Source organism: Rhinatrema bivittatum, chromosome 1 (genome assembly GCF_901001135.1).
Source record: "Rhinatrema bivittatum chromosome 1, aRhiBiv1.1, whole genome shotgun sequence".
In the NCBI taxonomy this organism is placed as follows: domain Eukaryota; kingdom Metazoa; phylum Chordata; class Amphibia; order Gymnophiona; family Rhinatrematidae; genus Rhinatrema; species Rhinatrema bivittatum.
This window is the reverse complement of record NC_042615.1, coordinates 317,895,091-317,915,838: the sequence shown is the minus strand read 5'-3', so window position 1 is coordinate 317,915,838 and position 20,748 is coordinate 317,895,091. Positions and strand designations below refer to the sequence as shown.

The 20,748-nt window shown below is 41.5% G+C and overlaps 1 protein-coding gene across 2 annotated transcripts in view; it reads right to left on the bottom strand.

Moving 5' to 3' along the window:
- Positions 1-20,748, bottom strand: part of UNC5C (unc-5 netrin receptor C) — a 667,077-nt gene that overhangs the window by 297,012 nt on the left and 349,317 nt on the right. For both annotated transcript variants that reach the window (XM_029597498.1, XM_029597494.1), the window contains exon 2: positions 7,774-7,995. In XM_029597498.1, coding sequence (XP_029453358.1) covers positions 7,774-7,995 — 222 coding nt within the window. The remainder of the gene's footprint in view (positions 1-7,773; positions 7,996-20,748) is intronic.

The window sequence follows — 20,748 nt, the reverse complement described above, 5'->3', positions numbered from 1 at the left end:
AAGTCGGACTAACTGGCCTCAGCTGCCTGTAGTTTCCAACATCCTCTGTTTACCACTTTCATGAACAGAAAGACATCTGCCTTTTTCCAGTCCTATGGGACCACACCCATCTCTAAAGATCTGTTGAACATACCCTTCCATAGATACAACAGAATTTCTCGGAGTTTCCTAGGATGTATCCTATCCAGCTCCATTGCTTTGTCCACTTTCAGTTCTGTTAGTTTCATACAAATCCTTTCTTCAGAAAATATGGCATCTATCTCACCGCCATATAGACCCCTGCCAAAAACTGACGGCCCTTCTCCAATCTCTTCTTCAGTGAATACTCAAGAAAAATGTTTAACATTTCCACTTTTTCCTTGTCATCTTTCACATATTCCTCCTTTGCAATCCCACCTCTTCCTTTCCTTCTTTCACTAACATAGCTCATTTAACTGCCTTAGCTATCTTTTTTTCCATCTGCACCTTTGCTTTCCTGACTTCCATCCCTGCTTCTTTCAGCTTCACCAGCTAAGCTAGTCTCTCTAGTCATCTGTCTAAGATCCCTTGTACTTTGCACACTAATGGGTAGGACAAAAATTCTGATAATTCTACTTAGTTTATTTCAGATTGTTAGACTGGATTGTAAACAGAAAACAACAAAGAAATGAATTATGGAAAGATAATATTACCAAATCTCCAAAATATTTATTATAGGCCAAGGTAATAGAATTTTCTTATGGAAGATCTTTGTATGTCTAAAAATTCTAACTAAGAATTTCATACATTACTGTCAGGGATGGATTTAGGATTCTGCTGCCCCTAGGCACTTTTGGTGCTTTCACCTCCTCCCCCCATCCTTCTGTAAGGGTCTGTTACAGGGCAGCAGGATGTTCTGAGATGAATGAGAATAAGCTGAGCTGGAAGGCAGCAAATCTTAGCCAGCCTGCTGCCTCTAAATGTTTGCCGCCCTAGGTACAGGCATAATGGGTGCCTATTGACAAATGCAGGGCTGATTATTGAATGACATTATATACAACTATTTTAATGATTTCTTACTGAATGACAAAGCAAAGAGGACACATAACTGTATAATCAGACCTTTAGAGTTTAAGCAGTATCTATAATATTTTCTTGATGTAGTTTCTTCCCATGAACATAGCTATATCTATACCTCTCTCTCTCTCTCTGTATCTATCTACATCTATCTATCAATATTATATATAGATAGATATTAATAAAACATTATTTAGTTTTAGACTCCTACCAGTGCTTCTCTTTTTCTTTTTAAGATGAGGGATAAGGGGAGCTCCAGGGAATATTTACTAATTATTTTCCCTTTAAACAAGTTTATTTATAAGTGCTGTGCTGGCTCCCATCAGCAGATTTGTTTACAGTCTGTCAACAGGAGTCTGATGTGTGGAGCAGAGCCGCCACATTGTATCATGGGATGATTTTCCAAAAGATAAACAGGAGGGAAAGGGGGATCCTGGCAGCATAGAGAAATGCTTTAACACAGAGGAATCTTGAAAATGACAGGCTATTTTTTGCAGGATTTGTCATCATTAAGATCTATTCCTATAACAGATGCAGTATGTCATCGGTGTGCTATTCTCAGAGTTATTTTCTATTTAATTAAAACCGTATCCTCACAGCTGGTAATTCAGTACTAGTTTCTCTAAAAAGATAACATGGGTTGAAATTATTTTAAAATATGGCATTGGCATTGTCTGGGGGAGATAATTTTCTCCATTTTCAAGAGTTATTTTATATATATATATCTATATATAATAGATACCTTTTAAACCAAATACGCTAGTACTATGAGACTCATACATAGCTAAAATGCATTATTATTGTAGCACACCTGATGATGGGTTAAAACTAGACTTGATTTGTGGCATTGTTCAAATAAATGCAAGATTAGGAAGTTATTCTCAGGCAATCTGAAAACTCCCTTAGCTCTGTCCATTTTAGACACATTATACTAAAGTATACAAATTTATATATGCGTATAAAAGAGAGAGAGGAAGAGAAAGTCTGGGAGCTTGATTCTACCCTGTTCTTGAAGTATGCAAATGGATGAATATCTGCAGAGGGTGACAGAGCATGAGCTGCTCTGCTCCATCCCACAGAGATTTAATATTACACTATAGTGGAAAGGGCCACCATCAACGCTCCTTAATAAAAAAAATGGGCTGGATCCACTCAATCTGAGCCTGGAAAGGAGGATATGGCACATAGGCATTTGGTAAAGCTGGAGCAGAAAGCATATGGCACATAGGCATTTGGTAAAGCTGTGCAGAAAGCTGAATAGTAGCAAATTGGGAGATAATAAACAGATAACAAAGCATTTTGGGCCCATCTTTGTTCCAAGCCATCATGAAATGCATTTCTTCATGCATGAACCTCACCTATTCACCCCCTACTCCACAGGATTTAAGGGGCAACTCCCACACAACACACAGAGAAGAAAATACAGCCACTACTTTAGCAAGCTGCAGTTCATGGGGCAAGCTAGGATATCATGAATCTAAATGTAAACAAACATACAAAAAACACTTTCTTATCTACACAATCTTTATCCTCCATCTTGTACTCACAGATGTCCTTGCCATGAAAGGTCAGCGTTCACAGGAAACTAACTACATACCTTTCTCTTTCGTACACCATGCAATCTTCAGCCCTGCTTTACTGCACAATCCTTACAATCTCAAAACCCCTTTCCAATAAAGGCCAGCAAGTTTAGAGGCAATGGCCACTGGAACCCTATCTGTCACACACCAAGGCTCTATCACTACATCACCAGCCATGCATCCCATCAGTCATGACGTCATAGAGTGGGCTCAGCTATTATTCCTGCAAGCACTCTGATACCTTTAATAATACAGTCATCATACATAATAGTTAATAATATAGTGTTTGCTAGGCTAGGATACCTTTCTCAGCTAGGCTAGTATACTATATATCTTCTCTGTCATTCCTCTGAATATTTATGTCAGAACTCATGGAGGTAACCATGCCATGCACATACAAATGGATATCTGGAGGCCAAAGAGTGACTGTTACTACCTTCTCTTCTTGCCCCTTCTTATGTTTACAATTAGCAGAGAGCGCAGGATGCCTCTAAATTATGCCTATGCAGCATAAACAGACACTGGACCACATGTCATTTTGGCCCTTAAAATGCAAATATTAGACTTGCCTGGCAGTACAGGGATCATTTACTCATGCTCATTGTATAACTATGAGCCTAGGCTACCAGCTCCACCACACCCACCCCTGCCCACTGTCCTTCCTTCCACTTGTCCTGAGACAGCTACTAAGATTTATTGTATTTATTTATTTAGATATTTGATATATCGTCATTTCATGTATATATCACAACAGTTTACAAAGTGACATTCAAAGTACTGACTCAACAAACAAACAGGGACTTTTGGCAAGTCTTGGGGAGGTCAGGAGTCCCCCCCCCCCCCCAAGTGCAGTAGATGGCTCCCGGACCCCCGCTGGACCATCAGAGAGTTTTGGCAAGTCTTGGGAAGGGGGGGGGGGGTCAGGAGGGGGGGGTTGTTTAAATTCTCTCCTTTAGACGGCTGAATAATTCGGTGAAGATTTGTTGTATTCGTGGGAATCGCAATACGTTTCGCTTCCCCACGAATACAACAAATATGGCCCTATACGTTGCGGATTGCCAATACATTGCAAATGAATGCACACCCCTAGTAGATTCTGGCTTGTACTGGTAGCCAATGTAGTGCCATCAGTGAGGGTCTAATATGATCATATTTCCTAGATCCTAATAAGAGTCTAGCTGCAGAATCTAGCTGGAGAATCACAAGGAGGCAACGAGTACTCGACCAGCGAGGAGACCTGTTGCAAAGGCAATCTTAGGAAGCGGAGTCCGGGCTTAAATACTGGAGCTCCGCTGATGTCATCCTCCGGGGCCGTGGCTCGGTTCCCGCCGTGGACCCTACTTAAGCCTTAGAAATGCATGCGTGCTCCTAGGGAGGGATGCGGCGCTGAGAGGTGGTGTCTCTCCGTGGTCCATGCGGAGGCTGACGCGGAGCACCAGAATCCATAGCTGAGCCAGAGGCACCAGGGGCGGCCCGAGGATGGAGCTGGTGGCCTACTGCCACCAGGGATGAGGGACCAGGCACTGGATTCACTTGAGAGAGGTAAGGGGGCCAAGTTGCGGGTCTGCTGCGGCTGGCACGCATAACAGGAATGTTCTGTTAGGAAGAAATGAAGAGAACCATCTAAGAACTATGTTGTGGATCCCAGTATTTCTCAGCTGATGGCATAACAGGTTATGGTCCACAGTGTCAAAGGCAGCCATTAAGTCAATTAGCACTAGACAGTAGGATTCATCTGCGTCCTCATAAATCTGAGTTAGTCAATGAGATGAGTAATGTCTCAGTTGAATGATGTTCCCTAAATCCAAATTGATTATGAGAGAGAATATTATGGTCTTCCAGATGATTTATAAGCTGTGATAACACTGCTTTCTCAAGAATTTTTGCGAGAAAGGGCAGGTTGGATATTGGATGATAGTTGTCCCAATCGTCAGTTCTACCAGATTTATTTTTTAGGATCGGCTTTATCACAGCTTGTTGTAATCAATTTGGAACAGTTCCTTCTGAAAGAGACAGGTTAACTAATGTTGTGATTGTCTGAATGATAACCTCATGTACTTGTTTCAAGGAGCTGACTGGAATTGTGTCACACGGGTGAATGGATAGTTTAATCTTACTAATTATTTGAATATTTTACAGTTTCAATACCGTGTCGAACTTGGACCACTTAACTATTCCATTCAAATCTTCAGTTGTTTTTGCTGGGGAACATTTAGGGAGTTGAGTTTTCAATGTATTGATTTTGACTAAAAGTGCAGTGGCATATTTATTGCAATCAGCCTTAGTGAATTTGTAGTTTCTCGAGATGGAAGATTAACATCCTCAAAGAGTAGTTTAGAATTAAATATAACCCCGTGAATCTATTTGGCATAGTAGTCTTTTTTAACTTTGTTAGTGTACGCCATTTTGTAAGGAAAGATTTATATTTTTCTAGGGATTCAGCAGATTGGCATTTCTGCCATTGTTTCTCTACTTTTCTGAGGTTCTGTTTATTCTTCTTAAATCATCATTATGCTAGGGCTTCTTATGTTTGGAGTTATTCCATTCTTTGTTAATAGGTTTTATCTGGACAGGACTAAGGTTTTCAGCTATGTCATTGACAATCGCATCTCAGGAATCAAAAGACAATGTGGAGATGGTTAGATTTAGTTCTTGGAGCGTGATTTCTAATGTTTCAGCAAGTACTTCCAGCTCAGTCTTTTTCCTGAAGGTAAAAGTAAGCTTATTATCTATACTATTATGGATTTTGTTGGTGAATGCTATTTCTGCTTTTATTAATTGGTAATCAGACCAGGGCAATATCATGTGCGAGGTATTGATTAGGCAAGTGCTGGTATTAACAAATATTAGGTCTAGAGGGTGACCTGCTTTATGAGTGGCTTTGGAGACAAATTGTGACCATCCCATCACTTCTAAAAACATTTCACAGGCTAGGGATCTCAGTGTTTTGTCTACATTTCCCCCCCCCCCCCCATGGTCTTTTGAGCGAGCATGTAACATATGTGTGTAAAAGGGTGCACACATATGCGCGGCAGGGATAATTTTAATGATACGTGTGTACTTGCACACACGATATAAAATTAAGTGCATCTTTGCTCACATGCTCAATATGCGCATTTATGGGTGCACTCCTTTTAAAATTTACCTGTGAGCTGCAGACTAGATATCACCCTCCATTGCATCAGGTAAAACTGATTATAAGCCCTCTGGGTACACAGAAATACCTATTGTACCTGAATGTAAGTCAACTTGAGCTACCAATGAAAAGACATGAGCCAACGTCAACTAAATAAATAGTAACTAGGTTCTCCAAACTCTCCTCAGCTACTAGACTTTCAGTATCCCTTCCTCTAATTCTTCAAATCCCTTACATGATTCATCTGATCACTGGGTTCTGCAAACTTCTGATATAAACACTGGGAAGAACAGAATAGGGAGCGCAGAGCTCATTTTGACTATTGCTTTCCTACTCCTAATGCACCGGCACTGACTCTGCCTTTTTCTGACTCTGCACCATAGTAACAGTGGAGATAGGTGCAGGTGGCTGCTGTTCCACTTTCACAGCCAAATCTGCCTCTGTTCTTATTGTCTCCCTCTTAAAACAGTATCTTCTGAGTTTGGGAGGAGGGCTCCTGGTCCTTATCCTATGCTTCTCATCATCACCACTACTTGTGCTAGCCCCAGATCTTTCTTCTTCCTCTCCCACTGCCATTGTTGTCTCCTGATGCCAGTCACATGATGAGGGCTCTTAGTGTTACAATGTTTGTATACCCTAGTGCGGGCATACAGTCAGAAGACCAGTCAGTCACTTTTGTCTCAAACAGAGAGTGAGTGAACTAATGATGCTTGCTGAATGAATATGTACACAAAGAATATAAGTCAAACTTAAAGCAAGAGTCACACACACACACAGAAGAACACTATCACACTGACTCTTTTGCACAAAGAAGCTACCTCTAAGTCACTGCAGTGCATACACTGTAAGAAACCGAGAGACAGTCTCTGTCTGTAGCTTTCCTACAGACATTAGCACAATGCCAGCTATAAAGGTTCAGCTGGGAGAGGCTGATTGAAAAAGTGTTGAAACACGATGGGCTTTGCTCTTTCCTTGACCCCATCCCCAACCAGCTCTGCTCTGGTTTCAAGTCCAAAAATGCATTGCTTTGCTTCCCCTATTGACTTTAATCATACTGAACCAAACCCAAGGAGCTGAAAAGGATTCAGATTGTTTCAGGAGAGTGGCCATTTGGTTTAGTTGACCCAAAGCAAATCAAAGATTGACTCATTAGTCATGCTTTTCCATTTGGATTGAAACAAATATACATCCTTACTGATAACTGATTTTGATCTTGGGATTTTGTTTGATCCTGTTTTATATATATATATATATATATAACTTATCGACATCTATTCCATACATATTGTAGTTCAAAGATTGACTCAATTTTACTTTTATCTGCTACCAATTTCTCCTTCTGAGTTCTGCTTCAATTACAGCACCAAATAGAACTTTATTGACTATCGATGCTCCTGGATTTCACTGATTCCTCACTTAGGGAAATGTGTCATGAGTATGGTACACAAGATCAGACTGTGCATCAAATATTGAAACAATTCCTTGACAAAGATTAAAGTGCAGTCAGCACAGGATGGTTGCTTTCAAAGATATTAAAACTGGGCATAGGTTCTAATTTTCCCTTTCCTAGGCCTGGTCACGTTTCTTCTTCTCTGCTCCATTCCAGAAGAAAAGATCTATACAGTCACCAATCTTTGGCTGAGTTCTTACTGTTTGTACTGTGAGACGGGAGATTTTGTAATAACAGATCACAATTCATCGTCACTGGCAACCAGCCATCTAATATTCAGTAAAAATAAGGAGGTTAAATATTCAAAGAGGTTTGTCCAGCTAAGTTCGGACTTAGCCAGATAAAGATCCCACCAGTCTGACCATCTCTGACGTATCCAGATAAGATTCTGGCCAGCTGAAAATGTATCCAGTTATGTCAGAGGAGATCGGGGGCATTCCCGGGAGGAGAGCTGTTAGCTAGGTAACTTTAGGTTGGCCAGCCTTGAAGTTGGTCAGATAAACTTTTAACTTTTCATGAACTCCATTATGGCTACAAACTGCATGCTGACAAATAAAGAGACTGAAACTTACCAGAGGTCTCATCCACACTCTCATCCACCACATGGTCCTTTTGGTGAACCCATTCACTGTTACACTTGAAGTATATCTGGGTGGCTGGGCTGGCTTTGCAGTATAGATTTACAGGCTTGTTTTTAACAATGTAAGCTTCTTCGGGTTCAATAAGAAACTGTGGCAGAGGCTCTGGAGGATCAGATGGGAATGTTTCAGGAAGCTCATGAAAAAAATCATCCTCTGCAATAAAAATAACAGGAAAGCAAGTTCAGGCAATTTAGAGACTCTTATGTTTACCTTGTCCAGCTGGCATTGTTCAAATATTGCTTGCATAGAATCCATTAAGACTCTAAGAGATATTACTTATTCTAAATCGTCCCACATACTATATTCAGCAAACTGGTGGAGACGCTATGTGCTCTTATGTACATCATTTAATTTTATTTCTAAACTAGGCAAATAAATGTCAGTTTACTGGATAGTAATTCTATATGTATTGATCTTATTGTCAATATATAGACACCTGGGGATCAAATACATTACTGCTTTTTACCTATGAGTTCCAGGAAGTCGTATTTTTTTAAAAGTGAATACAAATAACTTTTTTTTTCCATTTTTCAAAATCAGGAATTCACAAAAAGAGAAAAAAAAACCCCTATTAAAATGTTTCCATTTATACAGTTTTGCTGAGTTTTTCCTTCTCTACTGTTCCTCACCCAGGTGTCCAGCTAGTAAAATAGCAACAATACAAGGACCTCAGGAAAGCAGTTTGTGCTGGATGTATATAGAACATAAGCATTCTGAAATAATCTGTGAAAACTGACAAAGGAAAAACTTAGGCCATATCTAGGGATTTCCTCCCTAACCCCGCAGTGCGGCCATTGCTGTGCACTATCGCCCCCATAGAGCCACGGGAAAAGGTGGTGTTATTCCCTGCAGGGCTGCTGGCGATAATGTGTAAAACATTATCACCGGCAGAGCTGCTGGGCCATAAACCCACCCAAACCCCGCCCACACTCCTCCCCTTCCCCTGATTTAAATAGTACTGCCGCGAAGCGGCCATTATCGCACGCGTTAGGGCCTTATCGGGTGTGATAAGGCCCTCATGCATGCGATAATGGCACATCACAGTTTAATAAATAACCCTGTAAGATATCATGGCATGTATTTTTATCCATTGATGTATTTCTTTGTCTAAATAAATATAAACTTACATAAATTTACAGAAAATCAGGTTAACAAAAAATATGTTTGCTGAACCATAAAGGTACCTGAAATTAACCATGCTCATGATAGCAAAAGAATGAGTTGCAAAAATTATTAACTGGGCCTGTCAGTAGTGTTTGCCAATCCTGAAAGCATTATTCAATCTCCTTTTTCTTCTTCTGTAACAACTATCATTATACCCCATGACTGACTAGAGTGATGATCAATAAAGCAGTAGAGAATTTAAGGCGTCTGAAACTAGACCAGAAGGATGGCTCTCTTCTGTTTTGTCATTCCACATGAAAACAAAACGGCCGGCTACCATAACTGACTACCTATGCTATCCGTAAACTGAATTATGAAGTCATTTCCTTTCTAGCCACTGCTTTTATGAAAAGATAAGTTGAACAAGAAAAATAAAAGGTACTGGTATGTAGCTAATGTGTATGTATATCATTCCCAACCAATTGGCATAAAGATGCATAATGTACTTTGTACCTACTACGTCATCACTCACTGTAAAATGTAATCGACTGTAAAGCACTAAGGACTGCTTAAGTTTTGTATCCTACTCCCAACCATAAATTTGATACAAACTTAAGAGAATACAAACAAAACTGGGATTCAATATATGATTAAATAGCTACAAAAGGGAATTTGGCACATCAGCATTGTAGCCTTATTCCATCCTAAAATGAGGCCACAGAGTAAGATTTATATGGAGGGAAGGGAGAGCATATATCTTTGCTATCGTTGGGCACAAGCTCACATTGTACTGCTTACTGATGGAGATCTAATTGGACCTCAGTTGGTAGTAAATTGCCCCCATAATTGAAGAATATATGGTTGGTAATCAGAGATAATCATTTATTTATTCTAGTAATGCATAAGGTAATTCATATCACGCTGCAGTTCCGTTGAAAAGGGGAGAAAGATGGAAGTAGTTCAGGGCCTGCAATAGAGAGACTTCAGGAACTTACAATGTTCTTTATAGAGAGAATAAAGGAAATGGAAGATATGGTAGAAAATTAAAATATCTAAGAGGCTCCAATGAGCTACAAGAAAAAAAGAAGCTGAAGGAGAATGGAACATAATATAAATTTGAAAGGAGGGGGGTTTAGAGGAAATACTTCTTTACTGAGAGCGGTATGGATGCACAGAACAGTCTACCAGTAGAGGGTGCAGAGGTAATAGGAAACCAAACAGTAACAGAACTCAAACATGCTTGGGACAGATACAAAAAGCAGCGATAAACACAAGGAAGAGTGGAGACAGGTGATCAAGTAGGGAGTAGGATTTGAATTCACTCAGTAGAAGGGACAACTGGTAGATGAGACTGGCCAGGTGCTCCTTATCTAGTGACAGCTACTGTGTTACTATGACTTAACTCAGCAACTTCTACTGACTTGCAAACAGAGGAACTCAGCATTTCTCTTCCATCCATTTAAAACTGTACCATGAGGTCTTACCAGTTGCATATAATTTGGACTACTTCTGATATACTGTAAACTGATATTTGACTTTATTAAGTATTTTCACAATATTATCCTATCCCCCTTCAAATCCTTTTATACATAGGGGTAGATTTTCGAAAAGGGTGCCCTCACGTACTTTTGTAGGTGCATCAGACGCAAACAAAAGTACGCTGGATTTTAGTAGATACGCGCGTATCTGCTAAAATCCTGGATCGGCGCGCGCAAGGCTACCGATTTCGGGTAGCCAGCGCGCACCGAGCCGCGCAGCCTATCTCCGTTCCCTCCGAGGCCGCTCCGAAATCAGAGCGGCCTCGGAGGGAATTCGCTAACGCCCTCCCCTCACCTTCCCCTCCCTTCCTCTACCTAACCCACCCCCCCCCCGGCTCAGTCTAAACCCCCCCCCTACCTTTGTTGGGGGATTTACGCCTCCCAGAGGGAGAAGTAAATCCCCGCGCGCCAGCGGGCCGCTGGCGCGCCTAGACGCAACCCGGGCGCGGTTCCGGAGGGCGCAGCCACGCCGCCGGACCGCCCCGGGCCGAAACCATGCCCCCGCGCCCGCCCCCGAAACGCCGCGTCCCGCCCCGAAAACGGTGCGCCGCTAGGCCTCGCCCCCGACACGCCCCCGACACGCCCCCTCGGAAAACCCCGGGACTTACGCGAGTCCCGGGGTTCTGCGCGTGCTGGCAGGCCTATGTAAAATAGGCGCACCGGCGCGCAAGCCCTGCTCGCGTAAATCCGGGCGGATTTACGCGAGCAGAGCTCTTAAAATCCGCCCCCTAGTGAACATCTCAAGCTGTTATGGTAGCTATTAGTCCCCAAACAAATTTTGGGGTCCATATTCAATGGCATTTATTTAATAATATTTATGAACTGCTTCATTGATTTAAAAAATCACTCGAGGCAATTTTTGTTTTTTAAAATTATCGGGCTAATGTTGACTTTTGATATTTCAGCCACATATCTGGCTAGCATGAGGCCAGATAACTCATTATCCAGCTAAAATTTATCTCCATAATGTAGGGGCATTCTGGGGGAGTTCCAGGGCAAAGTTGAGTTAGCCAGATAAGTTGTGCTGTAGAACAGTCCTAGAGTTAGCTGGATAAACTTATCCAGCTAAATTTAAGATACTTGGCAATGTTCATGATGTGGTTAAGCCACTGAATATCCAACATGTATAGCCAGCCTGAAAATGGACCCTTTGCTGCCCTTCTAAAATTCCCTAGAATCCATCAATACTGCTCTGGTACACAGCCAGCAAAAACCGAACCCGTATAACAGAATAGACCTGGGAGCACTGGATGGCCGGCACCATCTTTAAAAATGGCGCAGGCCATCCAGTGCTCCTACCATGTGACAGGGGTCGGCCAATGGCACGGATACCCTGTCACATGGTAAGGGCAAAGGGCCATCGGTGCCATTTTGATTAGTGGCAGCCGATGGCCCGGGAGCGGGAGATTGCTCCCGGGACCCCCACTGGACCACCAGATACCTGTAAAATGTTTTTGGGGGGGGTTGGGAGGGTGGGGGAAGCTAAGGGATTAGTTTTAAAGAGCCGAGGTGGGTTTAGGGGTTATTTTTTGTGCCGTTTTTCCCTTCCTCCCCCAAAACGATAAGAGAACCCCCACGAACAATATCGTGGGGTTTTCCTATCGTTTTGGAGGAGCCCCCGATTTCTGACGATTTTGAAAATATCGTACGATATTTTCAATCGTCCGAAGCCCGATTCACATCCTCCCATTTGACATACCATGTATATTTCAGCTGTATATATTTCCATATATATATATTTCCATGTATATTTCCGCTGATTATAATCCATGTTTCTGTACTACTAATTTATTGTTTTATGTTAATTTATAGTTTGGAATTTTAGTTAACTTATTGTTTGATTACTTAATTCTGTCCTATCTTCCGACATCCATGTTTTTATTCTCCCTGTTTTAATGTAACTTCTCATTTCCACTTATACGTTAATTGGTTTTTTCCCCTTGTTCTAATGTAAACCGGTACGATAAGACCTGGTCTTGAGTGTCGGTATAGTAAAAGAAGTTAAATAAATAAATAAATAAATAAATAAATATTAATCATTATCTTATACATCCTAATTTGGAATTCATTTTGTTTTCTACCTATTTTATACAGTTTTCTTTATTAGCTTTGTGTGTGACATAGAAACATAGAACATGAAGGCAGATAAACACCATACAACTCATCAAGGTCTGCCTATTCACATCTGCATCTTGGTTTCTAGTTCCTTCCTCTCCCTCCGAAATCCTCTGTAGTTGACCCATGTTTTCTTTTAAGTATTTATTTATTCATTTTCAACAGAAAAAGAAAACATGCACAAATACTTATACAGAAATACTTGTACAGAAGCTAAAGTACAATAAACCAAGAATTATGAATACAAGGAAAACCTTACCCTTCTTACCTTTTCCCCTCTCCTCCCCGACCCCTAACCCTACCTAGTCCCTAATTTTTTATTTTAATAATTACTGCTCCTCCAAAGCAGAAGTATCTTCCATGTGCCGGCCGGCTTCTGGCATGTGCTTCTCCAGGTCAGTGGCTAATGGCACTGTCCCAGCCTGGCCCCACCTACCCCTTCCCACCCAGATCACACACCCCTAGGCCACCCCTTTCAGCAGGCTCAGCACTTCAGTGCGTAACGGGGTTACACGCGAGGTCAGGCTCTTTGTAAAATGCGCGCAGCACACGCAAGGCCCGGCCATGTGCGTAACCCCCGAAATTTACGCGCGTGGCCCTTTTAAAATCAGGTCTTGAGTGTCCAGATGTAGGCTGCATAAAAACTTTAATATCTGGCTGAGAGGATTGATGATTCAGAGATGGCCCTGATGGATTGGCTCTGACTGAGCAGTTCCTCTTCTTTCCCATAGGAATCCCAACTATGAAGGAGAAACCAAAGGAAAAAAAGATTCAAATTGTCTCAAAGGGGCATGCCCCTTTGGTGTGCAGCTTTGGCCATGCGCCAGTGGCTGCATGACACAGGGGAACTTCCTATAAGCACAGTCCAGTGTCGCACCTCTGATGATGTCAGATGCTGGCAACCACATGGCTCTCCCTCGCTAGATCAGCAAAGGTACCCAGAGACAGCTTTCAGGTTGTCTCACGCAGCACTGCCAGTTCTCAGTTAAGGCAGCCTTCTTTTAAGCATGGCCCAGTGTCAAATTTCTGATAACGTCTGATGCCAGCATCCACGTGGCTTCCCCTTGCTGGATTGGCAAAGGTACCCAGAGACAGATAGCAGATTGTCTTACACAGCGCTACCCGTGTTTTCTTTAATTCTGATATAGTCCTTGTCTACACCATTTCCACAAGAATGTTGTTCCAAGCACCAGCCACCCTTTCCGTAAAGAAATATTTCCTTAGATTACTCCTGAGTCTACTCCTTTTCACTTTTATTCTAGCGTTTCCTTTTTGCTGACAGATGCCTACCTTCTCTGCATGTATTTCTTGGAGATACTTAAATGTCTCTATTATATCTCCCTTTTTCTCTTTTACCCTACAGCGTAGTTAGACCTTTAGGTCTGTCCTCATGTGGTTTAAGTTGGAGGTCACTGATCATTTTAGTAACAGCCCTCTGAACCGATTCTATTCAGCTTATATACCTTTGAAGGTGCTGTCTCTGAAACTATACACAATACTCCAAATGAGGGCTAAGCAGAGTCTTACAAAGAGGCAATATCACCTCCATTTTCCTGCTGGCTATTCTCCCTATATCCCCAGGCATGCTTTTAGCTTTTGCAATCACCTTATCTACCTGTTTAGCCATCTAAAATTCATCAGAAAAGATCACCCCCAAATCCCGCTCTTGTTTTGGGTACAGAAATTCAGCCTCTACAATGTACTGCTCCCTTGGGTTTTTGCAACCCTTCATTTTTTAGCATTAGATTTAGGTTGTCAGACTCAAGACCACTCCTCAAACTTCACTAGATCTTTCCTCATAGTTCCCATATCTTCCAGAGTGTCTATCATGTTACAGATTTTGGTATCATTTGCAAAAAGGCAAAAGCCTTTCCACAATATCACTTATGAAAATGTTGAACAAAATCGGATTGAGGACTAATCCCCACTACTAATCTCCCTTTCCTTGGCATGAACTCTGCTTACCACTACTCTTTGTGGCCTCCCCTCAACCAGTTTCTAACCCGTTCACTAACTTTAAGATTCATATATAGGGTGCTAAGTGTATTCATATGTTGCCTCTGTGAAACTGTGTCAAAGGCCTTACTGAAATCCAAGTACACTACATCTAGCACACTTTTCTGATCTAACTCTCTGGTCACCAGTCAAGGAATTGATTAGATTAATCTGACAAGACCTTTCTCTGGTAAAACTATGCTGTCTAGGATACTGTAATCCATTAGCTTGTAGTAACTGCAATACCCTTTGTTTTAGCAGTCATACCATTAATTTACTCAATACCGAGGTAAGACTAACTAGCCTGTAGTTCTCAGGCTCCTCCTTGCTTAGTAATTCTACATGCTTTGGCAAAATTCAGAAACATGAAATCTAAACTGCCAACTTTACATATTTCTCTGGTAATGATCTCTGAAAAGTTTCTTAGGCCGGTATGGTACAGAGTGTTTTTCCTAAATGTATGCTGTACCTCTGCAATATCGGTACCCTCAGTCCAGTTCCATTTAATCTTTTTGTGATATTGCAGAAGGGTTATCAGGAAAGGTTTACCTTTTTGCAGATGATACTAAAATATGCAATCTGGAAGGTTTGGAAACATGAGAAGGAATCTAGTGATGCTTGAGGAATGATCTAGAGTTTGGCAGCAAAGATTTGCTATTAAAAATATAGGGTTATGTATTTGAGTCGCAAAAATCCCAAAGAGCAATCTAGTACAGGGGGTGAATTCTTTCTGTGCGCAAAACAGGAGTGGGATCTGGGAGTGATCATACCTGATGATTTTAAGATGACCCAACAGGTAGATAAGGCAATGGTGAAAGTTAGAAGGATGCTTGGGTGCATAGGGAGAGGAAAATCCAGCAGGAAAATGAGACTGCACAATGCTGGAGACTACACTTTCAAAACAATATAAACCAGACAGTAAGGTGAGGTAGGAGAACATAAGGACATAAGAAGTTGCAGTACTCAGACCAAAGGTCCATCAAGACCAGCATCCTATTTCCAACAGTGGCCAATCCAGGTCACAAGTACCTGGCAAGTACCCAAACACTAAGTATAGCAGTGGCTATTCTCTAAAGATTGAATTTTTGATGGCCTGCATGTGAAAATCCTAGGGATATGTGCATGTCTGGGCAAGCGCGCACCGAGCGCATTTTAGAAATGACCCGGCCACACGCGTATCTCTTGGTATGCACAGAAGTGCTAGGCCAGCAAAAAGGGGTGGGGGCTAACTGGGATAGCGGCCATTAGGCCCTGTCCCGGGGAAACATGCGCCGGTAGCCGGTCATCACGCGGAAGTTACTTCTGCTTGAAAGGAGCAGTAAGTATTAAAACAAAACAAATTAAACTAGCCAGGTAGGGGTTAGGGGTTGGGGAAGAGAGGGAAAAAGGTAGGAAGGGTAGATAGGGTAGATAGGGGGATAGGGAACTGGGGAACTGGGGAAGGTCTATTTGCATTGCGCGTTAGTTTTTTAAATTCCTCCCTCCCCGTGCATGAGTCCCGCGCCGCCCCCATAAGCACGTGCAGATATTAAAATCAGGTGCACATGTGTGCATGGGAACCGTATTTTATAACATGCGCATGATGATGTGAACATATTATAAAATCACTGCATCCATGTGCGCGCACAGGGAACCACACGCATATGGACGCCCATGCGCTTGTTTTAAAATTGACCCCTAAGTCAACTTGATTAATAGCAGTTAATGGACTTCTCCTCCAAGAACTTATCCAAACCTTTTTTAAACCCAGCTACACTAACTGCATTAACGACAACCCCTGGCAACAAATTCCAGTGCTTAATTGTGCGTTGAGTGAAAAATAATTTTCTCCGATTAGTCTTAAATGTCCTACTTGCTAATTTCATAGAATGCCTAGTTCTTCTGTTATCCAAAAGAGTAAATAACTGATTCACATCTACCTGTTCTAGACCTCTCATGATTTTAAACACCTCTATCATATCCCCCCTCAGCCATGTCTTCTCCAGGCTGAACAGCCCTAACCTCTTTAGCCTTTGCTCATAGGGGAGCTGTTCCATCCGCTTTATCATTTTGGTTGCCCTTCTTTGTACCTTCTCCATCACAACTATATCTTTTTTGAGATGCAACAACCAGAATTGTACACAGTACTCAAGGTGCGGTAGCACCATGTGCGATACAGTGCAATTATTGTAGCTGGGTTCAAAAAAGGTTTGGATAAGTTCTTGGAGGAGAAGTCCATTAACTGCTATTAATGAAGTTGACTTAGGGAATAGCCACTGCTATTAATTGCATCAGTAGCATGGGATCTTCTTAGTGTTTAGGTAATTGCCAGGTTCTTGTGGCCTAGTTTGGCCTCTGTTGGAAACAGGATGCTGGGCTTGATGGACCCTTGGTCTGACCCAGCATGGCAATTTCTTATGTTCTTAGAGGCATTATGACATTTTCCATTTTTTTTAAAAATAATTTTATCTTTATTAACTTTTTCAAAATATAACAAAGCAAAGACTTTGTAATGGTAATTGAGAGAACATAAAAAGGAAAAAAATATTTACAATCAATGAAAATCACTCTCAGGAGAACAAAACTCTCATCCATCATAAGGCAACATTTGAAGGGGGCAGATAAAGTGAGGAGAAAAATTAGAAATATTTAAATGTGGAAATTACACATGAGATATTCCCAAATAATTACAATGACCCAAGTATAATACTAATTGTTAGGAGAGAGTATCACTCTAGCATTCAAGAAATCATGTAATTGTTCTGGACCAAAGAATATATACCATAGGTATTTTCTCTAAACTTGATTATACACTTACATCTATATCGTAACATAAAGTTTGCTCCTAATTTATAAACTTCAGAATGCATATTCAAAAAAGCTTTCTGACGCAATTGAGTAAGTCTAGCTAGGTTAGGGTAATTATGAACTCTGTCCCCCAAGAAGGTAACTTCCACATTCTTAAAATAATGTTTCATCACTGGACTAAATCTTGTTCGGAGAAAAAAGAAACAAGTAAGACAGATCTATCATTTCTACATCAGAACTCTCCAAATATTCAGATAAGTTAGAAATATTCCCTTTTTCACTAGATGAATTAACTTGCGGTAGTCTTTGTCTCTGGGAAAGAAAAACTATCTTCTTTACTGTGGGAATTAACTCAAGGAATGTTTAGAACATCAGACAAAAATTTCTTAAAAGTAATAAAAGGAGGTTCACCAAGAATTCTAGGAAAGTTCAAGAAACGTAGATTAAGATGTTTCAATGAATTCTCCAATGATTCTAATCTTCTTGAAGAATATGTACAGTCATGGATAACTGCCACATTAGAAGCTTGTAAAGTTTTGATGTCTTCTCCCAGATCTTGAATAGATGAGGCATGTTCTTGAAGAATACACTGGTGATCATATGCTACTATATCAAGTTTCTCCGAAGCTAAGGCCCAGCATTGAGAATATTCATTGAATGCAGAGTTCATTCCTACAATCAAGTTTTTATAATCTCAATAGGGGACGGAGCAACACCAGTTCTATAACAAACACTCACAGCTGATGGTACCGGGGAAATGGCTCCATAAACGCCAGCATTCCCCGCCACTGAGGCTCCTGCTGTTCCACTCTCTCCAGGAGACTCCATGGGAAGGGCGGCACAGGGACTCAACTACCTCTGGCAAAACATCAGCAATTCCATCTACCTGAAGCACCAAAGTGAAATCATCACGATGCACCCCAGCCTTGTCAGTGGTGCTGGAGGGAGAAGTCAATGGCAGCGGTCGAGGGTCTCCCCAGGTGAGAGCAGAGCTCCTCTCGCTGCCTCACCACCGGGACACTACAACCTCAAATCCAGGGTAGGAACCACATACTGATAGATGGAATGTTGGTCTGAGGGGGTGCTGGGTTCAGATGGATAAACCTGCACCTTGCCCTTCCTCTTATGAGGCATAATGAGGAAAAAGATATCAAGGAAACAGAAAAAATTAGGAAATCTCAGACTGAGCAGTAAAACAGTGTCTTCTCATATGGCCATCTTGGATCCGCCCTTCGACATTTTCCATTTTATTCACCATTCCCTTCCTAATAATTCCTAACATTCTATTTGCTTTTTTGACTGCTGCAGCACACAGAGCCGACGACTTCAATGTATTATCCACTATGATGCCTAGAAGGGGATGGGTGGAGACGCCAGAAAGAGGAAAGACTGAAAAATGAGATAGGGAAGGGGATTTAAGGAGGGAGAATAAAGGAAAAAGTGTAAAGAAATGTTTATTTATTTATTTATTTTATTTAAACACTTTTATATACCGACGTTCATAGCAATATCACATCGGTTTACAGGCAACAGGGGTAAATTCAAATGAACTAAGAAGCATAAAGTTACAATAAACAGGACATACGTGAACTTGGGCTGTAGGGAAGATAGTAAAGAGTTACAGAAACAGAACGAGATTTTTTCAAACAAATGGTGGCCTAGAGAGGCAGCCAAGAGTAACAGTTAATAAAATAAAATATAATAGAATATATTATGTTATAAAAAATATAATACAAATATTGTACTCCAGAGACAGGGATTTGTAAACCGGGGTAGTGGATAGAGGGCATCAGGGTGGAGGAAATTGTAGGGGGGTACTAAGGTTGAGATAGATTGGAGATGCGGAATGGCAGGGTGCGGGTACTTCAGGTATAGGCTTGTTCAAATAGCCAGGTCTTTAGTTTTTTTTTAAAAGTGACCGTACAGTGCTCCTGTCGGAGATCAGGAGGCATGGAATTCCATATAGTTCGACCGGCTAAAGATATAGCATGTTTTTTTGTCGAACTGAGTTGTGGTAGATTGGAAGTGGGAGTAGCTAAGGATCCTTTGTAAGCAGTGGTTGGTCTGCTGGAAGTACGGAATTGAAGGGTATCATTGAGCCATTGTACATTATTATTGTGCAGGGTTTTATGGATAATGGTGAGGGTCTTGTGAAGAATTCTAGATGCGATAGGGAGCCAATGGAGATCTTTAAGTATTGGGGTGATGTGGTCAGCTCTGCGCGAGTTGGTTAGGACTCTTGCTGCCGCATTTTGCAGCATTTGAAGGGGTTTGATTGATGATGCTGGAAGGCCTAAGAGTAGAGAATTGCAGTAATCTAACTTTGTAAATAAGGTAGCTTGGAGGACTGTACGGAAGTCAGAGTGGTGTAGAAGAGGTCTTAGTTTCTTTAGAATCTGTAGTTTGTAGAAACTGTCCTTGGTCATATTGTTGATATGTTTCTGGAGATTGAGATGGTTATCAAGGGTGAAGCCTAGGTCCCTGACGTGTTGGGCGAAGGGATAGGGATGTGCAGAAGGAGGGGGGATAAGGCGAGCTGGGGAAATATAAAGGAGCTCTGTTTTTGCTGTATTTAATGCCAGTTTGAGGTTCGTGAGGAGTGTATTTATGGCAGAGAGGCAGTTATTCCAGGTTGTAAGAGCATTGGGAACTGAGTCAGTGATGGGGATGACAACCTGTACGTCATCTGCGTAGATGAAGTGTGTAAGTCCAAGGTCTGCCAGAAGTTGGCACAAAGGCAAAAGGTATATGTTGAAGAGGGTCGGGGATAGGGAGGAACCTTGTGGTACGCCGTGTGTTAGATTAATGGGGTTTGACTCATGGGTACCAATTTTGACTTTATATTGCCGGTTGTTTAGGAAAGATACAAACCAATTTAATGCTGTTCCTGAGATTCCTATGTCAGTAAGTCGATCAATAAGAATATTGTGGCTGACAGTATCGAACGCTGAGGATATGTCTAGTAGGGCTAGGATAAACGATTGGCCTTTATCCATACCTTTGAGAATGGTGTCAGTTAGGGATAATAAAAGTGTTTCAGTGTTCAAAATTTTCTGAAGCCAAATTGGGAGGGAAATAGGATATTGTGGTTCTCAAGGTGGTCTATGAGTTGGGAACTGACAACTCTCTCCATGAGTTTGGCCAGAAATGGGAGGTTAGAAATTGGTCTGAAATTAGCTGGAACCAAAGGGTCTAGGTTGGGTTTTTTTTAATATGGGTTTGAGTATGGCTTGTTTCAAAGGAGGTGGGACCTGGCCTGTTGAGAGAGAGCAATTTATAATTTCAGAAAGGGGTTTGGCGATCGTCTCTGGTATGGTTAAAAGGGTTTTTATGGGGATAAAGTCCTCAGGGTGGGTGGCGGGTTTCA